Source organism: Mytilus galloprovincialis, chromosome 14 (genome assembly GCF_965363235.1).
Source record: "Mytilus galloprovincialis chromosome 14, xbMytGall1.hap1.1, whole genome shotgun sequence".
Lineage (NCBI taxonomy): Eukaryota > Metazoa > Mollusca > Bivalvia > Mytilida > Mytilidae > Mytilus > Mytilus galloprovincialis.
Genome location: NC_134851.1, coordinates 18,460,285 through 18,484,966, shown reverse-complemented (window position 1 = coordinate 18,484,966; position 24,682 = coordinate 18,460,285). Strand labels below are relative to the sequence as shown.

At 31.8% G+C, this 24,682-nt stretch overlaps 1 protein-coding gene and 1 long non-coding RNA gene across 4 annotated transcripts in view; both read left to right on the top strand.

The window, feature by feature from the left end:
• LOC143059181 (ecdysone-inducible protein E75-like) overlaps nt 1-10,761 on the top strand; it is a 96,551-nt gene extending 85,790 nt beyond the window's left edge. For all 3 annotated transcript variants that reach the window (XM_076232672.1, XM_076232673.1, XM_076232671.1), the window contains 5 exons: nt 2,479-2,576; nt 3,157-3,301; nt 4,062-4,255; nt 4,870-5,245; nt 6,530-10,761. In XM_076232672.1, coding sequence (XP_076088787.1) covers nt 2,479-2,576; nt 3,157-3,301; nt 4,062-4,255; nt 4,870-5,245; nt 6,530-6,738 — 1,022 coding nt within the window. In that variant the 3' untranslated portion in view covers nt 6,739-10,761. The remainder of the gene's footprint in view (nt 1-2,478; nt 2,577-3,156; nt 3,302-4,061; nt 4,256-4,869; nt 5,246-6,529) is intronic.
• A 10,657-nt stretch (nt 10,762-21,418) lies between these two features.
• LOC143058451 (uncharacterized) lies at nt 21,419-24,137 on the top strand. The gene is made up of 4 exons (XR_012973067.1): nt 21,419-21,523; nt 22,057-22,520; nt 23,129-23,220; nt 23,983-24,137. It is a non-coding gene; the product is annotated as an uncharacterized LOC143058451 (long non-coding RNA).
• Nucleotides 24,138-24,682: the final 545 nt, after the last annotated feature.

Genomic DNA, 24,682 nt, shown 5'->3' with positions numbered 1-24,682 from the left:
AAAATACGAATTACATCATAATTTCTTTTCAAATCGATTTTTTTAAATTTATTTTGCTACTTGTAGAGAACCAACATTTTATCACACTCGTCTGTATTGACGAATATTATAATAAAATAATAATTGTAAAAATTAAAAGATCATATCAAATTCCCTTGAACTTCTTTTGACTTTATATGATATTTTTGTGATTGCAATGCAACATCAATATTTCTTCTTAATATGTCAACTGTATCTGATCTGCATATGTTGATAAAATGTTGTAATGTATATATAAATTAAATCAATCATGCATAATGTATGCCATTGTTATGTATGAGGGCATGGCAAGGGGGCATTACTTTCTGCAGTGTTCTTAAACAATGTAGGCTTTTTTTCAGTATCTTTGGAAGGGAAGCATTAATTTATGCAGTATTCTTTAACTTTGCGGGGATTTTTTCTCTGTCTTACAAAAAGACGCTCATTCTGTAAAATTCTCGGAAATTGATAAAACACGTACTATGACATTTTTCTGTAATTTAAATTTCTTTATTATATACACATCGTTCATATTTCCATATTCAATGTCATTACCTTTTTTTTTTTATTATTTTTACAATCTGGTGGTGTTTTTTCTCTTCACTTTTGCACCCCATTTTCTCTTTTCTTTATTCTTTATGCTAATTTTTTCAAGTCAACATTTGTATGACCTTATTCTGTATGTTTTACTGTGTTGTTTTTTTGCAATTCAGCATTACATTTTCTGACCTTTTAAATTCTCTTGTCTTCAAAACCCAATGAAGACCCTCATTTATTATTAACTCAACATCTAAAATCAATGTGCATTTTTTTTCTCTGTATAACATATTTTGCATTAATATCATTTTTCTGTCAATGATAAAGTCGTCTACAAAACATTGTGGTTTCTTGATTACAATTGTAAGTGGGGTCAATGTGACCGAATAATCAATTTTAAATGTATAATGTATTAAATTCCATTTCAAGATATGCAAGTCGTGCGTACATGTATATATAGAAATATCTTGATATTTTTTTTTGTAAAAATATTTAAATAGATTTAAGTTGGGGGTAAAGTCTAACTTGGACTGGGTGCTTTACATGATAGAGAATAATGACAAAACTTGCAGAAAAAAGTTCAAAAAATATAAAGAATAGAGAAAACCAGAGAAGAGAAAAATGGTTTCAGAAATTAAAGAATACACAATTGAAGAACCCTCCCCTCCCCTCCCCAAATCCTCGTATATAAAAGAACATTTCTATTTTCCAAATTACGCATATATGGAGGCGACATGCAAACATTTCAAAAGTAATGTCACTAATATTGTTTTGCATTTCCCCCACCTTATCTATTCCATCTTTCTGAAACACAAAATGCATTGACTTATAGTAAATGATAGACCTTCAAACTTAAGGTGGTACATTCTACCTAACACTACAGGGAGATAACTCTGTAAAATCAGCTAAATGTTTTACTTACATTGTGTTTTTTATGGGAATATTAAGCTTCTTAATGACCAAAATTAGCTATATAACCAGTGTAATTTTTCTGATAAAATGGTTGGTTCAAATTTTTGGATTTTTTTATATTTTTGTCAAAGGGTCAAAGTAAATACTTTGTCAAAATTTTGTGAAAATCAAACGAGCCAAATTAATTGTAGTGAAGGTGTTGGGTACCACCTTAAGCATGCATTAATTTGTTTGTACTCAGAGTAAATTCCAGCACTTTTTTACGAATTGTTATTGCGAACCCCTTAAGATAGTGATATTTCTTTAATTACGCACATGCTTATTTACATGTCCATGATTGAATAATAGTTTAAGGAAGTACAAACTATTTTTTTTTTAAAGGAAATTGACTAATATACTTACTTATTGTATCTACGTTTGTCTGTACATATTAACCTCTTCCTGTATAACGTGGTTGTTATATCTACGACTTAATATTGACTTCCTTCAAATTGTACACGTATGAGTGTTGAGATTGTTTTTTTGGAGGGAGCTGGGACAGGCCTTCATTTGAAAATTCTTTAATTTTAGACCATTTTTCTCTAAGTATAATAATTCTTTATTTTTTATCATTATTTTCTTTTATGCTTTTGTTTTTGATTCGTTGTCTATTCTTTATTTTTTTGTGCTATTTTTATCAATATTCCTTACACATATCTCAAGTACCCCATTATCAACTTTTCTATATTTTTGTTTACGAATACCCCTATTTTTTGTTATACTTTTCCCCTTACCAAACACAAATCAACTTGTATGAAGCAGTGGCGTATCCAGACATTTTCATAAAGTGGGGCTACTGGCTGCCTTAGATGGGCCCGCACCAGTCATGCTTCAGTGATTCCCTATAAAATAGTCAGCCAAAAGGGGACGCCCGGGCATTCTGTTCCCCGAAATCCGCCTCTGTAAAGGCTCCTGGTCCTATTTGACGGTAACTGACAAGTTATTGATAATATTTTAACATATTTGTTTCAGCTAAGAAACCAGATCCAGATGGTCATATACTTTGTAAAATATGTGGAGACAAAGCTTCAGGTTTCCATTATGGAGTATTCTCCTGTGAAGGATGCAAGGTGTGTATAAAAATTGTAACAGTAGTACATGTACTTCTTCAAATTAGGCCAAAATCAAATATATAGATATAAGAAGATGTGGTATGAGTGCCATTAACAAAACTATACATCTTACATGTTTCTTGCTTCCTGGCAGAAAAAAATTGAAACAGATACATGTAAGTTGGTATTTTTTTTCTTTATTATACTTTTACATAGAATAGTACTTTTATGGTGAAGGTTCTTGACTCTACCAGTGCTTACCCAAACAGGTACAAAAATGTTTTGAGGTATGCATACACATTTAGGTTAGGAATTGATGCATAAAACACAACTTAAAGTGTTTTGACCTACAATTTATATATTCAGCAAACAGAAAGTTTGGATTACAAAAGAAAACCTGTAAAATATCTAGTACTTTGAATTATTTTTATTAAGTCTTGATCTTTGTGACTCAAATTGAAAAGTGTTTCTGATGGGTTTTTTTTTTGTAAACTACAGAGAATGTTTAAAAACGGTTATTGTTTTCAGAATGCAAACGAAATTCAATTATATAGTATACTATGAATCATATCTTAAAAAGGTTATTTTCTAATTGTAGGGATTTTTCCGTCGCTCAGTCCGTCAGAATCTAGTCTACAAACCCTGTTCTACACCAAAGCGATGTCTGATCATGAGAATCAGTAGGAATCGGTGCCAGTTCTGTAGGATGCACAGATGTATAGATTCAGGAATGTCACATGAATGTACGTCATAAAAAGGCGGGAATGTCAATATATGTAGTCTGTCTGCTATACAACAGTTATTAAAAACAATACAGATAACTGTACACATGTATACTGCATGCGTAATTCAGTAGATAATAAAAAAAAGGCAGACGATCATGAAGATATCAAGCGCAGAATAAAATATCATAAGTTGGAACTGATAAAATCATCATGGCAACAAACGAAAAACCACAAAAAGACAAACAAAACTATGTCTACACAAAACTACATAAGATATAATAATACGAATCCCACCAATATGGCAAGCGGTTGTGGAATTTATTCCCTAGTTATTAATATTAAACAACCAAAATGTTCATTTATTAATATCATTTTTTAATATTTATAAATAGGAATAAATTCCACAACGATTTGCCATACACCAAAATTGGTACATTCTTTGAAAGTTGTTCTATACGGATCGAAGAATTTTTAAATTCTGAGTTCATACTAACCATTCTACGAAAAAATGTACATTAAGAGCTACGGAAGCATGGGTGAACATTTTGTCGAATGTACAATGTTCTTGAGCATAGTGTTTAATCTATTAAGTTCAGAAAACTAAAATCGACATCGGCTTAATTCGAATCATCTTAACCGAGAATATTGTCAGGATCTTGTTTTGATTTTGACGTTGAAATTACAAAAGTTGAACTTCCAGTAGACAATTATATATTACTCTTGATAAGAAATACTTTTATTTAATTATAATGCTAAGTACTATTTTACTTTGTTTCAGCTGTACGATTAGGAAGGTGTCCGAAAAAGGATAAACCATCAAGATTTAATTTCTTCAAATTACCACAGGGGGCTGTAGGTACTGATGTAGAGAAGCAAATCCGAACGGAACAAATGATTCTGTGTATACACGAGGCCTTCCGAGGAGCACGGAAAGAGTTTGATTTGTTTACCGATAAATACAGCTCAGCTCCAGTAAGATTTATTGACATACTTAAAGTTTACTTACTAACTAATTAGGGTCGATATCTCAGTTGAAACCAAAGAACATGATTTTTTTTGTGTATAAATAGAAAAAGATGTGGTATGATTGCCAATGAGACATGTTGAATTGTCCACAGGAGACCAAATTGACACAGAAATTAACAACTATAGGTTACCGTACGGCCTTCAACAATGAGCAAAGCCCATACCGTAGACTGTTTGACTAAGAGAGAAAAGTTAATACTTTCTTATATACTGCCAGAATAAAAAAATATATGTAGATATAAGAAGATTTGGTATGATTTCCAATTAGACAATGAACTATCTCATCGTTTTTTTTATATGGCGAGTATACTGAAAAGCTAACGGTCGAGCTAAATGCCTCAAATTTGTATCAAATGTTACGGTTCGTTTCTTATAACAAATAAAATAGATTAGTTCAATATAACACTGCAGTTTATCATCATTCTTACCATGTTATATGTAAATTACTGCCAATAATATTTCTTCAATGATACATGTAGCATGCCTATAATTAAATATTGCAAAAGATATAAAAAGGTTATACATTTGTTTTAGTAACACAAATTATTATTTCTTTGCAGATAACCCCGGTGCAAACAGATTCTGACGCTAAAAAGTTGTGCTCGAGATTCTTGCCAGCTATGGTTCTATTTACAACATACTTTGCAAAAGATATTCCAGAATTCACGAGACTTCAAGAAACCAATCAAAAACTATTAATACGCGAGAGCTTTATGGAGACATGCGCAGTGCTTTCATCTCACAGTTCCGATGTTGATTCTTATGATCTCATTGCAGATAAATTTAGATATTATGTTCACCATGAGACATGCTTTAAAATGGGACCATTTGGGGACTTTTTTCATAAGATGTTTACTACTATTCAAAAACTACGCAGTTTAGATATGACAGATGTGGAGTTATCTATCTTGGCGGCCATTATATTATTTTGTCCAGGTTAGTATGATGTTGGTACTTTTATTTGCTTCAAAGCAAAGACATTGATATGAGAGAAAGTCCATTAATTAATTTTTTTTGAAGATTTGGTTATCAAAAAATCTGTTTTAAAACATTGTAAGTATATTTCAAATAAACTCACAAAAGCAAAGTTGATAGCACAGTTCTAATTTGGTATATCTTCGTGTATGTTTTAAAAGGGGCATTGTGAAGTAACCTGTTGAAAGGGAAAGTTAATTTACTAGCAAAACAAACGAACAGACAAAATGCATAATCAGGACGAGAAAAAAATTACTCTTGTAATTCAAATACCGATGCAGATCATAAATTTTAGGCTCGTTCAAATTTTTTCCACCAATTTAGTGGGAAGCGCAATAGATACACACTCAGCCCCTCCTGATCAATAGGCCAGGATGAAAGTTTGGGAAATAAAAGTTTATTGCAAATTAAAACAGATATATAATTACGATGGATAGGAGCATTAATTTGTCCATGCTTAAGCTAATATGCCAATTTTGATCCCTGTAAGACTTGTTGTAAAGACTGTTAAACGTGCAATGGTGTAACATGGAAAATAATATCCATGATTGAAAACTGGATGCGACTATATATGTATTTATACATCCCGCAAAACAATAGCCCTCTTGAAATTGTACAGGAGGATGTTTTTTTTTATATATCCACAAGTCAACCCTTTGGCTGGATTAATAAATAATATAAAAATAGATCAAATATGAAAGAAGACCAAATCTATCTGTTGTACTAATGGCATCGTCAGTGTGAGCGACTAACGTACTTGATTTGCGTCCAGTGGCTATTATGTCATGCATAGTAAGGAGGTCAACACGTAAGTAATTCAGTACTGCAATAGGTGCATGACTGTGTAACTTCTCCTAGAGTGACCCACTGGGATGAAGGATAGGAAATATGGGCTACCACTGGCAATGAGAGTATGCTGGATAAGAACAGAAACTTTGGCCTACCACTGGCAATGAGAGTATGCTGGATAAGAACAGAAACTTTGGCCTACCACTGGCAATGAGAGTATGATGGATAAGAACAGAAACTTTCACCTAAATCATGTGACATGCGGACAATCAGACTTGTTAATAGGTAAAGGTTTCGTAAACGTTAAGAGAGTCTGACACTCGCCCAATATATATATCGTATGGCCATTATATGATTATGGAGTATGGGTATTCAGAATATTTATCAATGTATTATTTGTGTGTAGAATACATCTGTACAATTGTGATCTTAAGAACAATTCACTTTATATTTCAGATCGTCCAGGAGTTGGTGAATCTTTTCATTTAGAGAAAATGGAAGAAGATTTAACATTAGCTTTGAAATGTCAATTTTTATTGAATCATGGTCAATGTGATAAACTTTTCCCAAAGACTGTTGAAATTCTTGTTGATTTACGAAGTATTTCTACAATGCATTCCGAAAAGATTCTTAATTCAACAGTTGAAGTTGACGGTGATGATTGACAGCGATAACAGATTTAATCAGACCAAAATGAAAACTACGTCTTTTAATTGGTTGCATTTCAATTGTTTATGACGTCACGTTCATGTATAATAATTAACCAATCACAGCGTGTTGGTGTTCGCTGTTGAAAATGCATTAGATTTTGAAATGGCAAATTATACGGTTTTAGTACACTATAGGGTAAAATATAATATTTTTTAGTATTGTCTTTTCATAGTTATATTCAGAATTTTGTAAAATAACAAAATACTCAATACCAATTATGTCTGTGAAGAAAAGTGCTACGTGTTAATTTCTAAATAAGATGTACAAGTAAACTAAATTATAAATATTAATTGATATTAATTTTAAAAAGGATTTTTTGTTGTATTTCTTTTTCTTGTCTCTTTTCTTTATTATAAAAAACGAACTTGTAAAATACGTGATATGGAAGCAATCACCCGACAAATTAACACTTAAAGAGATGATGGAAAATAGATTAGAAATTGGGGATCGGTGAGCAATTTTCCAAATAGTTGCAAGTGTAAAATTGATGTTGAGTTATGACATCACAGTGCTATTTTTAATTGTGACAAATTTTACATATTTTTGTGAGAAAAAAAAATAACCCCTCCGCTTTTAAAGTCAAATGATCGTTCCCTAAAGCTTGTTATATATGCATAGTTTCAGCGCAAGTCATATAGTGATCTTTGTATGCATATTTTAATTTAGTTTGTTGTCTGGTTGCTGTTGTTTTAACTTTACAACCCATATGTGATTAGCATACTGTATTTAGAATCTCATATAAAGAGAAAATATATAACTTGGTTAAGGTGGTACCTAACACCTTAACTAAATCTAATTTGGCTCGTTTAATTTTCTTAAAATTTTGACAAAGTATTTACTTTGACCCTTTGACAAAAATATAAAAATTTCAAAAATTTTGAACCAACCGTTTAATTAGAAATTTACACTGGTTATATAGCAGTTTGACAAACACTTATTTTGATCATTGAGAAGCTTAATATTCCCTTAATAACACAATGTCATTAAAACGTTTAGCTGATTTTACAGAGTTATCTCCCTGTAGTGTTAGGTACCACCTTAATGTAAAGACGTTTCAAAATATCCAATTGTGTTAGAACCGCCCAAGTTACTACAGTTAAACTTGTAACTCTAAAATAAAAAAATATATATATTACTAAATAGATATTACTATAAAAATAGTTATGTTGTATAACAACAGTGTATATAAAATAAGATAAGATAATTTGTATTTCAAATAGAGGTCCCATTCATGCTGCGAACAGGTTGACATGTTGATATTTACTAGACATCGACCATTCGTTTTTTGTATTAAGGGAGGAGGAAACTGTATAGAAAGGAAGTGAAAAAATAGTTTGTTTCCATTCAAAAATAGAAAGAAAGAAAAAAACGAAACGTTCCATCAACAAAACTTCTTTCCTAATGCTACTGTATTTTTTTTTAATTTAAGAAAGGGGGAAATTTTAGGTTTTAGGAGTAAACAATACAAACGACCCCACAAAAAATGAATTGTCGGTGCCTTATATAATTTATCATATATCTATTCAATCAGCATTTTTTTCACTAAAGGAAATCCCAGCCTACACGACACGAAACATAAGACCCCTGAGTCTATAAATCAATAACACTGCATAATCTTAAATTACTTTTTAAAAGTGTAGGGTTACTTATTTTATACTATTATGCTGTTATGTACCAAGTACTGTCAATATATTATCTTTCAAAGACATTGTAAGTTTAAATTTTGTAAATGTTACAGTGTGTTAAAAGTAAAGTCGAACGATTCTTTCTTGTTCATGAATGCATCGAAAAATGTAGAACTATCTTCTTGATGAATAACTTGATAAAATTTGTTTCAGAATCAATTAGATTTTTATTGTGTGTGTTGCTTTGTTATGTATTTTGATTGTGTAGTCTTTTAAAAACAAATTATATAAATTTCATGTTTTCAAAATAGTTTATAGACCAAGGGAAATAACTAGTAAATTTATTTGACAATCGTCCAAATCTATTTTTTGAAATCAGCATATTTATCAATATTTGAGTCGCCAGTAAAATACACAGATCTTGTTAATGTATTTTATGGGGCAACCCCAAATTTATTTTTACTCGTAAAGATTTGTCGGCAATTCTTGTTTCAACTGGCAATGTTTTCAAGTATACAATATTATCCCTGCATAATTGTTGTCAGCAAAAACTATATTAAACTTTTTGTTCGCCTTAAGTGCGTTTATACATTGTTAACTATAAAACGAGACAGAAATCGTCTTTCAATATTGTTTAACATTGATGTCAGCATCTATTGTTTAGATAGAATGTAGTACAATATAAACCAATAAATGTTGAAGCGTTGATTTATAAAATATTTTAAGTGGACAAATTCAAAATTTTTTAAAATCTTTTCTCCTGTAGATATAAAATGGCGATGTTTTATTGTGGATGTAAACTTGTGTCTTTCTAAAAAACAAGATTCCCTAACTCTGTTGATAGTTATGTATTCCTGACAAGTTGAAGTTCAAATGTACCTAAGATTTTCATTTCTTTACGTGAACCATATCAAGGGTTATCCAAGAAACTTCTCATGGCACTGGTAACGTTATCATACATTTGTATATAATTAAGTTTCGTTCAGTCTTGAAATTCATATTTGTACTAGTGACAAAATGTTGAAATATTAATAAATTATGCATAAAATTGCATATATACATGTACCAACGTGCAGCTAAATGGCCGTTTACACGTCTTTAGAAGTCCCAGTGTAAAGTGAAAAATAAATATTGGAAAAAATATATGCATTTCAGTAGAAATAGGTCTCCAATGATGAGGAAAATACTGTCCGTTTTTCCAGAAAAAGGGTAAGGAAATATTATGTCTGTGTCATTTTGGTCTTTTGTGGATAGTTGTCTCATTGGCAATCATACCACATCTTCTTTTTTATATCAATGGTATGTGGCAATTAAAAGTGGAAGTCGAAGAAAAAAGAGTAACACTTCATTTTTTAAAAAGTGTTGTTCACACATCGTTGTCAATATAATGGAATTTTAAGCGACTTCCATACAAGTTAAAGATGTAGCCAGCTATAAAACCAGGTTTAACCCACACTTTTCTGCCTAAGAAAATGCCTGTAACAAGTCAGGAATATGACAGTTGTTATCCTTTCGTTTAATGTGTTTGAGCTTTTGATTTTGCCATTTGCTTAGGGACTTTTCATTTAGAATTTTCTTCGGAGTTCAGTCCTTTTGTTTACTTTTTAAACAAGGCATGAATGTATTTTTTGATAAAATAAATGTAATACGTATGTAATGCAGTGACAATATTGTTTTCCTTGTTCTAGTATTTTTTTTCAAGATAAGATACCATATGTCCAAAAGATAATTAATTTGTTCCATCTTCATCAGAATAGAAGATATTATATTTCATCTTGTGATTTTATGGTATATTAATGTTATGTGTTGATTTTGTACATGCAAACAAGTATATATGATATACATGTAATTAATATATAATATTTTCAAGTACATGCTTGTACATATTTTTTTAATGGTACCTGATTCAAAATCATACCATTTTATAGAATTACCAAATGCATTGTATGTTAAACATACTTTTAGGCACCAACCATTCATTTTTTTTTGTTTTGGGGGAGGGGATCATTATTTTTTCTTTATTTTGAATAGATTGTTTGATTTTAAATTTTCTTATTTAAATATTATCTGTTTCCAAAGGGATGTAAACAATTCTTTTTTGTATCCATTGAAAATAATAAATATAAATGCTTTCAATATTTGAATTAAAAAATATCTGGTTCATATATCCAATTAAGAATAAAGTATATACATTTTTTTTTAATTTTTCTTTATTTATTATTACTTCCCTGGAAAAGAGCATGCTCCCCCCACTCATGATGAATGATCGGTGCCTTATCGTCTGAATAATTAAATGGCGACTCTCAGCTGTAATTGTTGTTAAAATATGCATTAAAAATAAGGGAAAAATTATTCTTCTTATTTATTGACCTGAATCACTACATCATTGTTACAGCACAGACGAAACGCTAGATGGAGCTGTTGTCATAAAAACGTTTTTTTTTCCTTCTTCATATTACCGTACTCGTCCGCAATTCTCCATTTACTGCGTTTTTGTTACTTTATCTATCAACACCAATACAGATGAGGATCAGAAGCTATGTTTTATAATTGCCGACAAGACAAGTATTCATCAAATAGAAATAAGAAGATGTGATATGAGTGCCAATGAGATACATTTTTTGTAACTCTCCATCCAAGTCACACTTTGTTAAGGTTAACCATTATAGGTCAAAGTACGGTCTTCAACACGGAGACATGACTCACATCGAACAACAAGCCATAAAGCGCACAAAACATTACTAGTGTAAAACCATTTAAACGAAAAAATAAAGGGTTCAATCTATATAGAAAAACGAGAAGCGACAAACACTTATGAACCACATCAACAAACGACAACCACTGAATATCACATTCCTGACTTAGGGCAGGTGCAAACAATTGTAGCGGGTTCAAACGTTTGAATAAGTACCAACTTTCACCCTTTTTTGAAACAATAGTGTAACAATTTCAGAAAAAAACATCAATAACCTTGTACAAAAATCCGCCATTTACAATAATATACACAGGACCGAGAATAAATTTGTTGTTAGTTATACAGTTCAAATGGAACAAAAAAACATTACAAATAGTATCAAAAGGTCATATTAACAAGAAAGTACGATTTGAGAGTACTCACAGTTACTGACAGCTACATTAGTTAAAAGCCATAAACAATTAACAATAAATAACAAAAAGAATAAGTACGAACACAGCTATAATAGATGACCATGTGACTTACATTTATTAGCAAAATTCATACAGTATTACAAGCTACACTAAGGCTTCGACATGAAAAATGTGTAACAATTCAAATGAGAAAACTTGAGGCCTGATTTGTGCTGAAAATAGTATCAAACTAATATGACAGCTAGGCTCATTCAAATCACAATCAATAAGTTAAAGCTCCTAGATCATTGCGTACTCGACAAATACATGCAGAATATTGGACAGGAACATACAGAATGTGTCGGGGTTTAAACATATCAGCGGGCGCAAAACCCTCCCCTTAGCATTGAACAGTTGTATTATAATAGTACAACATAAGAACACTATAAAAATCAATTGAAAAGGGGTAATTTAATTAGATAGATACAATTGAAACACATCTAACAAAAACACAGAATGGACGTGGCCAGGTTCTTGTACATTCAAACAACAACAAGACACTAAGTACAGATATAAGACTACTCGCAGTTACATTTTGTACTACTAAGTACAGAACTAAGACTACTGGCAGTTACTACTAAGTACAGAACTAAGACTACTCGCAGTTACTACTAATTACAGAACTAAGACTACTCGCAGTTACTACTAAGTACAGAACTAAGACTACTCGCAGTTACTGGCAGTAAGTATAAAGCCACTAACAACTAATAACAGGATCATGCGTCTAAGACTAAATATACATCTAGCATCATAGATTCGTTCATACTATTACTTAACGACAATTTACGCTCCTGAAAATCCTTTTTATCTTGTAAATCTTCTTTTATCTTACAAAATGTAACACGTTTTTAGATATTTCCATAACTTTTGAGGGAAACTGTCGAAATAAAAAAAAGAAGTGAAAAAATAATAGTAGTACTGTAATAAATAAAAATTGAGAATGGAAATGGGGAAGATGTCAAAGAGACAACAATTCTACCAAAGTGCAGACAAGAGCAGAAAACCACCAATGGGTCTTCAAAGCAGCGAGAAAATCCCGCACCTGGAGGTGGCCTCAGATGACCCCTAATTAAAAATGTATAATGGTGCAGTGAAATGAACGCCATACTAAACCCCAAAACAAATAAATGAAGTAAATTCAAAAAGCATACTAGACTATAACAAAGGCCAGAGGTACCTGACTTGGGACAGGCGCAAAAATGCGGCGAGGTTAAATATGTTTATGAGACCTCAACCCTCCCCCATACCTCTAGCCAATGTATAATAAAGAAACACACATCAATACAAACAGTAAAACTCAGTTAAAAAATTTCGCGTCACATGTCAGAATGGGTATCAAATAAAGAAACTATATATAAACAAAAATGACAATGATACACAATTAACAAAGGACTACTAGCAGCGATTACTGACATACAATGTACCATCTCTAGACCTTAATTAAACATATTTAAAGATTATACTTCACGTTAAAATGCCATATTTTGATTGGCTAAGACGAGGGTGTCAATTTACTCTATCACATGGCTGAGCGGGTGACAATTTTTTTGAATGTTACCCTCTCGTCTAGACCAATCAGAAATCGATAATTCAAAGAACAATGAATTGAATTTACATCAAGGAATTAACTATTATACAATGCTTAAGTTCTACGTTTTGGCTCAGACTTTATTATCGACTGTTAAAATAACAAAATAAATAAAAATGCTTGACTTTTGTCGTTTTTTTCTAATGCCCGTAACGTTGTTATGAACATAACGTCATAGAAAATACTTTTAAAATAAAAGTAATCTGTCAAAGCCAATAATGATAGGACATTCAGTATAATAAATTAAATAACACATAGCTGAAAGGGTGAAAGAGCAGATTGGAACCCCTCGAAAAGGCATTGTCAACCTTGGCTTCGCCGCGGTTGACAATGTTTTCTCGGGGTACCAATCTGCTCTATCACCCTCTCAGCTATGTGTTATTTATATAAGATTATATCTTCATCATATGAGCCGCGTCGGATAGAAATCGACCTTATGCAAAAAAAATCTCAATTTGAGTTTTGTTCATATTAATTTTGCTTATAGTCATAAAATTTGAATGCAAAAAACCGTTTTACTCTAGCTTTCTTCTTTTAAATGTTTCGCTATTTCAGAGTTATGAAGGCTATATATATTTAACTTCAGAATCTCACGACAACGTCGTGAAATTAGCATTATCGTGCATTAATTTTATTCTTTATCGGTCCTTTTCTCGTTATAGAGAGAGCCACGAAAACATGCATTTGTATACAATATTTAATTTATTTTATAAGATTGTTACAATGAGAACATAAATGATTCTCTAGCTTCCAATCCAACTGTAACCAGTACATGTGAAATGTTACTCCTCTGAAGCACGAGGACAAAATTCGTCACGGAAATTATACTGGAAAAAAGGACGGACTTCATTGTACAGATAACGCATTCTCTTCTCTGTCAGCCCTGCTGGCTGAATAACTTCTGGAAGTGTCGTGAGCAATTCCGGTACGTTTATGCTTTCCTTAAGCAAAGCCAGTCTTTTCTCCGGTTGATCAAGAGTTTCTCTCGCAAATACGACTCGGGTAAATCGGAAGTGATGGAATTTTCCTATACCTCTGGGTGGTTTGAAATAATTAGTGAAGAAATTACCCCATCTGTACCACTTTAAGCTGTGTTCGTCATCGTCATTTTCATTATAAACTTCTGACCTATTGCATTTGGCAGAATTGTCAACATTTTAACCAGTTGTGATACAGTGTTTACGTCCGACTTTCTAAATTTCTTTTTCAACATGCCAAAATTAAACATGCGTCACATAAACATTCTGTGTGCCCAGCAATCATAAAATGCAAACTAATAGTTCTGTGTAAACCCTTTGCGCACCTCCACAACAGATAATGTAAAGTAGTTTTATTTTTGTTTTGTCCCACAGAATTATCAGCATGAAAATGACACGCCTTTTCATCGTAAGTATTACCATGCAGATAATGGTGGAGCATGCTTAAAACAGCATTGGGTCCATGTGTCCGACTTCAATTTTCCCCGATTGTTTGTTGCTCATCAATAGAATAATTCGTTTGCATTGGAAAGTTTTCATCGCAAACTCCAAATATTTGAACCTTTCGAGGCGTTAAAAAGTAAAGAGCCCCAACCTCTTGGGACGAATGTTGCAAGTTTATATATTGTGAAAAGTCAATAGTGTAATGAACATTTTCAAAAATTTTTGAACATGGAGTGTTGTACTTTCCTATTGGAGACTCAGCCAACTAAATTCATCACGTGATCTTTGTGTATATATGTCGTGTACAAGTTGCGATTTTGTACAGGTTATAACATGTACAAAAATATTGTACATGTTATAACTTGTATAATGCAAAAATACAAGTTATAACATGTACAAAAGTACCTCATACATGTTGTAACCTGTACAAAATATTGCTTAAAAATGGTTTTAACTTGTACAAAATCGAAAAATAAGGATATTTTTCTATTATCGCAACATATGATATTGACCTCAATGACATTTTCATAACTTTTTTATTATTCCTACATGTTAGTGTGTTTTGTCCTTTTTTGTTACAGTTAATGTCCAGGGGTCGGTGTTACAAAGCATTCCTAATTAATAAGACCTGTCCTAAGATATCTTAGGACATGTCTTATGATCCTCTTATGACCATCTATGGACATATCTTTATTTGATGAATTATAATTGTGAGTGTCCACTTTGAAGGCACTAGTAAAATACTTTCATTCAAGTTGACACTAAAAGACATATACAATTGGGAATTGAAATGAGGTATGTGTCTAAAAGCTAAAAGACAACAACCCGCCCATGCAGCAGACAACATCCAAAGGCTAGAAATACATGCTTTCAAAGTAGAGGACATACATATGTTTATATTAAAAAATCAAAATGACATTCGTCTCAATCGGCCTCATGCAATGATCTTACAGTTTATAAACAAAAATTGAGTTATAAATTTACATAAGTCATGCTGAAGGCCAAAATGTTGAAGAGTAGATCCAAAGATATTGATAATGAAGCGTGGTCCAATGAAAACTATTTCAGCTCTCTCTTGCTTTTACGGAGTAAGCATATAAGACATTGTTTTAGTCTTTGCATGCTATAAAAACGAGAGGGAGGAGTATTTCCCAAAATTATTAGGAATCGTTCTTAAATTTTTTGGAATTATTTTGTTACTAGTATCTAATGTAATTGTCATTTAGGAATGCAAGCTAAATAGTAAATAGTAAATAGTTTCACACTTGTTTAAGCCATGATGGACTGCATAAAACATACAATTACATGAAAACACATTTTGCCAACATAAGTCATGAAACATATATTTCTGAAACTTTGTGATCATTGTCCTCAACAGAAAAAGACACGTTATGGCCTATTTATTGTTGTTCTTTATGCATTGTTGAATTTAAATGTATATTTTACTTCTTTAAGATTTATTTTAAATTTTGTACAAGTTAAAACCATTTTTAAGCAATATTTTGTACAGGTTACAACATGTATGAGGTACTTTTGTACATGTTATAACTTGTATTTTTGCATTATACAAGTTATAACATGTACAATATTTTTGTACATGTTATAACCTGTACAAAATCGCAACTTGTACACGACATATACATAATGTATAATATTCACGCTGCGTCCGCGCAGACTGTATATGGTCAATTAATTTTTGAGTTCTCACTTATTTCGCGTCTTCTGAAATAGATCCGGAAATATCATCCCTCAACTGAAAGCACGTTTTACACAGATCCGTCTTTGGTTTCATAAATTGAATATGAGGGACACATGCATTCCAAACTTCTTTAAATACGGCTAGTTGAACATATTGTTGTTCTGAGTTAACGAATGCACTAACATATTTGGAGTGTACATATTTCTTGCTCTCGCTATAAGGTAGAAATTTACCACAACATTAAAAAGGAATGGAATTAATGACAAATTGAACCAAAAGAATTTTTCGATACGACTGGTTGTCGCGCTTTTTGCCATAATACATTTAATAGTTCAACAGTGATTTGTAACATATAGATCAAAATCCCAAATACTATCTCTTTAAATTATAGTAGGTCAAATTTCAAAATAAACGGGTTTTTTAGATGAAATTTTGGTTTATTATTTATTAATCCGACATCACAGCTTACATCTTTCAAAATTGTTACCTTAATCACTCAGACGGACGGACGGACGCAAAATTGTTACCTTAATCACTCAGACGGACGGACGGACGCAAAATTGTAAGACCCACCGATGCATAGATCGGGAATTTTATTGCCCGAATACTAATTTTAAAGTTGTCGGGATATAAAAAAGGGGGTTTAAAAGGTTTTATTTTGAAAGTTATTAGTTTTCGAAATACATGTACACATGTATTATGCAAAAGTTTCCCTCTTTCTTTCAATTTCTAAATAGAAATGTCATTGAACCTAAATTACACGCAACACGTACATTTATAAATTTCTGAATAGATATGAACAGATAAATTGCACGCACATAGTACAAAATCCACATAGAGCACGGGTTGGTCTTTGTTTAATATTGTATAGTTGTGATGTTGTTTCTTTTTAGATTGTTCAAAATGCAACGGTACAATGATATGAATAACTTTTGACCTATTTTTGTTTTTGCGTGTCTCACTGTGTGTAGCGAAGTTTTGCAATACAGCACAAATTTTGTTTTATACTACCAGAAATAGTTTTTCAGAATATTACTTAAGTTTAGTTAAGCTTAAGAATTGCATACAATTATTTGTTTAAGCATGTTAAGACTGGTGTTACTTTCACTTTGTATAAAATGTAAAAATAGATCGTGAACGTAAAAATAGTTCAATATGTAGAACGTATTAGGAAATACATACCTTAGCAAAACAATGTATTCCTGTTAGCCAAAACTGATACTAAGGTTGAGAAATATGTTATTTAGAAAAGGACAGGATTCAGGAAGAATTTTTTTATCAGATAATTTGAAAATGTTCATGTCGGACCGGATAAAGCGGTTTCCGTGAAAGATTTATATCGGCATTTTTTTACTAAACTTATCAGAAATAATATACTAGTTTTGTCCTATATGTATGGAATACGTTAGCTAAAGGCTCGATTTAATCAGATTAAAATTGTAAGGTTTCCCCGTATATTTTTTTTTTTTTACAAATTTCATATAAAACCCCACTAAAAAAAGAGAAGGCATAGTATATATATTATGTTGGATTTTCACCAGACTGGAGTACAGAGTTAAAAGACGCAGAATCGTCTAAAGTATACTAGTTTAATTTGTCATAGTTTTGTCGACTTTAACTTTGTTTCTCATGTTATGAACATGTATAAACGTTACAGTTTTTACAATTTAATTTCGTTGAAATACATAAGAAATTTTTGAACAAAAACAATACTGGTTATATTACCAAAAATTGAAAACGTTATACAACAAAAATCTGTCCAAATAAACAAATATAACTGTGGCAATTCTGCTTCTATTGGTACCTAGTACATTAAAATCCGATCAGAAATGTCCCCACAATATTTTTTTGAAAAAACGTAGTTTTGTCAGAAAGCGACATGTTTTTTTTTTATAACGTCAGAAACTACCTGTATGAAAACTTGTGAAACTTTATCGTAACGTTACTCGGTTTGACGTCGAATTGCATAAGGTCGATTTCTATCCGACGCGGCTCATATAAAAAATATTTACAATCCCTCTTGTTAGTGGTTTAGTGTCATACCATCATAAAATATGTGATCTTTTTAAAACACGCTGCAAAAAGTTGCAATTTTATCAATCATTATTATGGGTAAAACATATTGCTTTCTTATTCTTAAGTCTAGTCCAGTGCAGGACGTGTATGTGGTTTATAATTACAATTTCGGTTTGCACAACTTGACTATTCATGAAACAGATAGAACACAAGAGGAACTAGTTTCCAACTTTAAATCGACCAATTGAAAAGCTAATTAAGAACTCTGTCAAAACGTAAATGTTCCAGTTATAAAAGTTTCGTTCTGTCTATCAACGTATCCAAATTATTTGTAATATGTCTGGGTTACCCGAATATTTTTTTTCTTCTGATTTTGTCGTTTAATCGGGAGAACTATCAAAGAAAGTATATATATCTGTCCATGCCATTGGTATTTTTCTAAGGTTTCAGGTAAAGTTTAACTGTTATAGATAAAAATAAAACAAAAATGCCTTACGATTTCTTTTCTTAAAAAAATGACTTGAAGGTTGATAATGTAATTACATAGTATTACGTTTTACATGGACATGTAAATTATTACAAAATCATGTAATTATAAGCCCCATGGCGGTAAAATTGCATTTTAATATCCCACAAACTAAAATGTTGTAATTAGACAATTCTTATGGATTCACCGTTTGTTCCCTGTTCTCCAGAAATGAATAATTCCTTTCATACACAGCCGCGTGCTCCAAGAACACAAAGATATTATGATTATTCTCTATTCTTAATATTTCCGCACCGTATTAATTCTCTATTCTTAATATTTCCGTACCCCTCTATTCTCCATTCTTAATAATTCCGCACCGTATTAATTCTCTATTTTTGATATTTTAACACCGTATTATTCTCTATCCTTAGTATTTCCGCACCGTATTATTCTCGATCCTTAGTATTTTAACACCGTATTATTCTTTATCCTTAGTATTTCCGCACCGTATTATTCTCCATCCTTAGTATTTTAACACCGTATTATTCTCTATCCTTAGTATGTTAACACCGTATTATTCTCGATCCTTAGTATTTTAACAAGGTATTATTCTCGATCCTTAGTATTTTAACACCGTATTATTCTCTATCCTTAGTATTTAAACACCGTATTATTCTCTATCCTTAGTATTTTAACACCGTATTATTCTCTATCCTTAGTATTTTAATACCGTATTATTCTCTATCCTTAGTATTTTAACACCCTATTATTCTCTATCCTTAGTATTTTAACACCGTATTATTCTCTATCCTTAGTATTTTAACACCGTATTATTCTCTATTCTTAGTATTTCCGCACCCTATTATTATCTATTCTTAACATTTCCGCACCCTATTATTCTCTATCCTTAGTATTTTAACACCGTATTATTCTCCATCCTTAGTATTTCCGCACCGTATTATTCTCTATCCTTAGTATTTCCGCTCCCTATTATTCTCTATCCTTAGTATTTTAACACCGTATTATTCTCTATCCTTAGTATTTCCGCACCCTATTATTCTCTATCCTTAGTATTTCCGCTCCCTATTATTCTCTATCCTTAGTATTTTAACACCGTATTATTCTCTATCCTTAGTATTTTAACACCCTATACAAGATTATTCTCTATCCTTAGTATTTCCACACCGTATTATTCTCTATCCTTAGTATTTCAGCACCGTATTATTCTCTATCTTTAGTATTTCAGCAACGTATTATTCTCTATCTTTAGTATTTCAGCACCGTATTATTCTCTATCCTTAGTATTTCAGCACCGTATTATTCTCTATGTTTAGTATTTCCGCACCGTATTATTCTCTATCCTTAGTATTTCCGCACCGTATTATTCTCTATCCTTAGTATTTCAGCACCGTATTATTCTCTATCCTTAGTATTTCCGCACCGCATTATTCTCTATCCTTAGTATTTCAGCACCGTATTATTCTCTATCTTTATTATTTCAGCACCGTATTATTCTCTATCCTTAGTATTTCCGCAACGTATTATTCTCTATCTTTAGTATTTCAGCACCGTATTATTCTCTATCCTTAGTATTTCAGCACCGTATTATTCTCTATCTTTAGTATTTCAGCACCGTATTATTCTCTATCCTTAGTATTTCCGCACCGTATTATTCTCTATCTTTAGTATTTCAGCACCGTATTATTCTCTATCCTTAGTATTTCCGCACCGTATTATTCTCTATCCTTAGTATTTTAACACCGTATTATTCTCTATCCTTAGTATTTTAACACCCTATTATTCTCTATCCTTAGTATTTCCACACCGTATTATTCTCTATCCTTAGTATTTCAGCACCGTATTATTCTCTATCCTTAGTATTTTCGCACCGTATTATTCTCTATCCTTAGTATTTTCGCACCGTATTATTCTCTATCTTTAGTATTTCAGCACCGTATTATTCTCTATCCTTAGTATTTTCGAACCGTATTATTCTCTATCCTCAGTATTTACGCACCCTATTAATTCTCTATTTTAGTATTTAAACACCCTATTATTCTCTATTCTTTATATTTCAGCATGCACCCTATTGGTTTCTATTATAATTTCTTCATTTATTTGCATATTCTATATTCTTTATCATTTTTTCTTAATGATTCGCTACTATTTACAAAATGTATCCATAAAACGAATCGAAATGAGACAACTATGAATACACCAACCGCTTGTTTCAAGTTCTACGGAAATGAATTTTACAACATTTTAGAAATCTACATTTTTTTTATGTTTATCAATGATTTACATTTATCATTTACTTTTCTAGTCACCAATATAATCAATTGCATTCTACATGACTGTATTCAATAGCAATGAAGGTTTGATAATAGTGTTTGAATTTGACAATCTTTCGTTGTAAATATATTCTAGACAAACATTACATTATTCACTGAAAATAAATTTGTTCGCCCTTTCGAAAAGATCTATATCATGTATATGCCACACATTTCATATATTTTTTGATGTATATAAAAATTACATATTCAGGAACTTAAAAATTGACAAAAAAGTAAAAAGGCCATGAACCAGAGGAATGTTTGATCTAAACTGCTACATGTATGTGCTAATATAAACATTAACATAATCTTTGGCGAGTTACATGTAATACATGCGCACTTGTTGCGTATCTCATTACATAGTAGGAAGTAGTTGATTGGTATAAAAACGGACTACGGTCTCGGTATATGTCACTCTCGAGTCCTCAGAACAACAGACAGGTAATGAATAATAATTCAAACTTATTTGATAAATATTTGTTTCAAGTAGAAAAATAATAATCACTTTGAAATTCAAAATATTCAAAGCAATAAAGGGGAGGGATTGGCAGTTTTATGATAATTAAGGCATACAAAAGTATTTGAAAACAGTAGGCCAGTCGAGAATTTTCAAAAACTAGTGGCATCTCATAGTCTCAAAAAATGAATAAAATCATATAATATATATAAAAAAATTATTTGTAAGGAGATTCGTTTTACTCAAATTTTAGAGGTAATTTAGCGGCAACTGGTGCGACGAGTCTTTCCAAAGTTCAACCATATCTTTTTTTAAAAAATCAAGGTTTATAAGTAAAACATGTTTGGGTTTTTAATCCTAAAACACTTCGTGTTTTCGTAAAGACAGCATTTGGTCTTTCGTTAGTAAGAATAATTTTCTTCAATGGAAAAGTTCTAGTTTGTTGTTTTTGTTTGATGCATTTTGTCACGGTTTCTGACTGTTTAGCCATTTCTGTAAACGTTTTAAAATATTGCAGAATGAAATTAGCTATCGCCACAGTTGCTGTATTGGTTTGCCTTTGTGGCATGAAAGGAATCAGTGCTACCGGGTACGGTAATTCAGGATACGGATCTAGCTACGGAAGTAGTTATGGAGGAGTCGGATACGGCGGTGGATACGGGGGTGGATATGGACAGTCCGGATATGGAAGTTATGGTGGATACGGAAGTTATGGCGGATACGGCAAGGGAGGTTACTCTGGCTATGGACACCAAAGTTCGGGATATGGCAAAAAAGGTTATTCTGGTTACGGAAAGAAGGGAGGTTTTGTTGATGAAACAATTACCTATATGCCATACCAAGTACCAATAATGGGAGCAGGATACGGCGGTATCGGAGGTGGTATTGGAGGTGGATATGGTGGTCTCGATTCCGGTCTCGGCGGTGGACTTCTCGGAGGTGGTGGTGGCGGACTCTTCGGCGGCGGTAGTGAAGGACTTAGTAAGTATTGTGTAAAATCTATATCATTTGCAACTATTCCAGTCATAATTAGGATGGGAGTAACTTATATAATGTAGTGAAACGGATAACAGAACTTATAAATCATATACATGTTTACAAAACGTACGAGCTGAACAAGTAAAATTAAGTAAGGAAATCAGGTGTTTAGGGGCCAGCTGAGGGACGCCTCCGGGTGCGAGAATTTCTCGTTGCATTGAAGACCTGTTGGTGACCTTCTGCTGTTGTCTGCTCTCTGGTCGGGTTGTTGTCTCTTTGGCACATATCCCATTTCCATTCTCAATTTTATTAAACAAAATAAAGGAATGTATGTGATTTATCATATTTCTAAAACACCTTAATTGCGTTCAAAATTGTTTACAAGGCAAAAATGACCGAATGAAATTGATATGAAAACCGAAATTGAACAGCAAAACTTAATGGCGTTCATTATTGTTTACAAGGCAAAAATGTTTTTGTACACACATTTTGAAATAAGATCACTGTTGATGAGTGTTGCAATTTTTAGAAAAGATATTCGCCTGAAAGTTGGACGTGGGAGTACAATGTGTTGTTTAATTTGTTTGTTCAATTTTTCTTTTCTTTTTTAGTTCTTCTTCTGCTGATCGTTCCATTCCTTCTGTCCAACAACAACAATGACGATAAATAAGTGATTGGTTGATAACAGTCATGTGACTACACAGTAAGTTCATGCATATATGTTACTATAAAAGCTAAGTGATTGGTTGATAACAGTCATGTGAATACACAAAAAGTATATGTAACTATTACAGCTAAATAGTTGGTTGATAACAGTCATGTGACTAGACAGTAAGTAATTTAATACACCAAGTAGATGTAATAAATTATTGGCAATCGTAAGGCTTTCAACAACATGAATTTAAATGTTCATCAACACACAAACTTTCTATAAGATTGTATGTAGATTCAAAATTATTAATTCAAATATCTACGAGTGTACAATGTTCCGTCTGTACACGAACATTTGTGTCCACAAAAATACATGAATTCACAGTAGTCCAGTTTTAAAGGCAACGGCATAACAAATTTTCATCATTTCAAAAGATTAATCATTCATTCACATAGTTTTTATTATACATTAAGAAAACGTTATTAATATGTTACAAGACATGGTATATGGATAAATACTGGCATTTCAATTTGTTTTTAAATCACTCCATTGATTTTCGTTGCACGCTTCTTTTCGTGATTGCCATAATATAAAATATAATATAAAGCACATTAATTTTCTGACAACAATTTTTTATTGGAAATTCTATATTATTTCCAAATGCTTCATATATGTAGGTTAGCTTCGCGTACATTTAAAAAAATGTTTGGATATTGTTCTATCACGAGAAGGTGCTCCCAAATAGGAGCACACCTTTATTAACATGTCCTTATATCTGTTATCATGTTTTAAGATTTTGACATTATTTTGCAGATGATTTTTTCCCCATTAGACTAAATCTTGTGGTTTAATGCAGTGACCGACATGAAATGATTTGCTGAAGAACTACCATCATATACTTTAACAGCTTATCCAGGGGTACAATGTGAATAAACATCATGGATATCTTTCTTTGTTAAATAAAATATATTATCAATTGAATATTCTCGTTAGTTTTTGCTTAGCATCTCGATATGGAGCTATTCATCTCGTTAACTTGAAATTATAACTTAACAGTTAGATGTGTTCAAATCTATTCAAATTGTGTTCCCTGGCCCATACGGAAAACTTTGTTTTTTTAATTTGCACCACTTTCTAACACTGCTTAACATCCTACAAACACAAAAAATTATTACTTTCATTATACTATACAGAAAATAAATTTGAATATAAATTTGAAATTTGAATATAGTTCACGCATCATTGTAAAAACAACGGAACTTGATGAGACTGTCAACAAAGTGAGAGGTTTAGCGCTATGAAACCAGGTTTAATCCACCATTTTCTACATTTGAAATGCCTACAGGTACCAAGTCAGGAATATGACAGTTCTTGTCCATTCGTTTTTTATGTGTTTTGTCATTTATTTTGCCATGTGATTAGGGACTTTCCGATTTGATTTACCTCTGAGTTCAGGATTTTTGTGATTTTACTTTTTTCAAACGCACACTATCGGTTTGCGTTCTAAATAAAT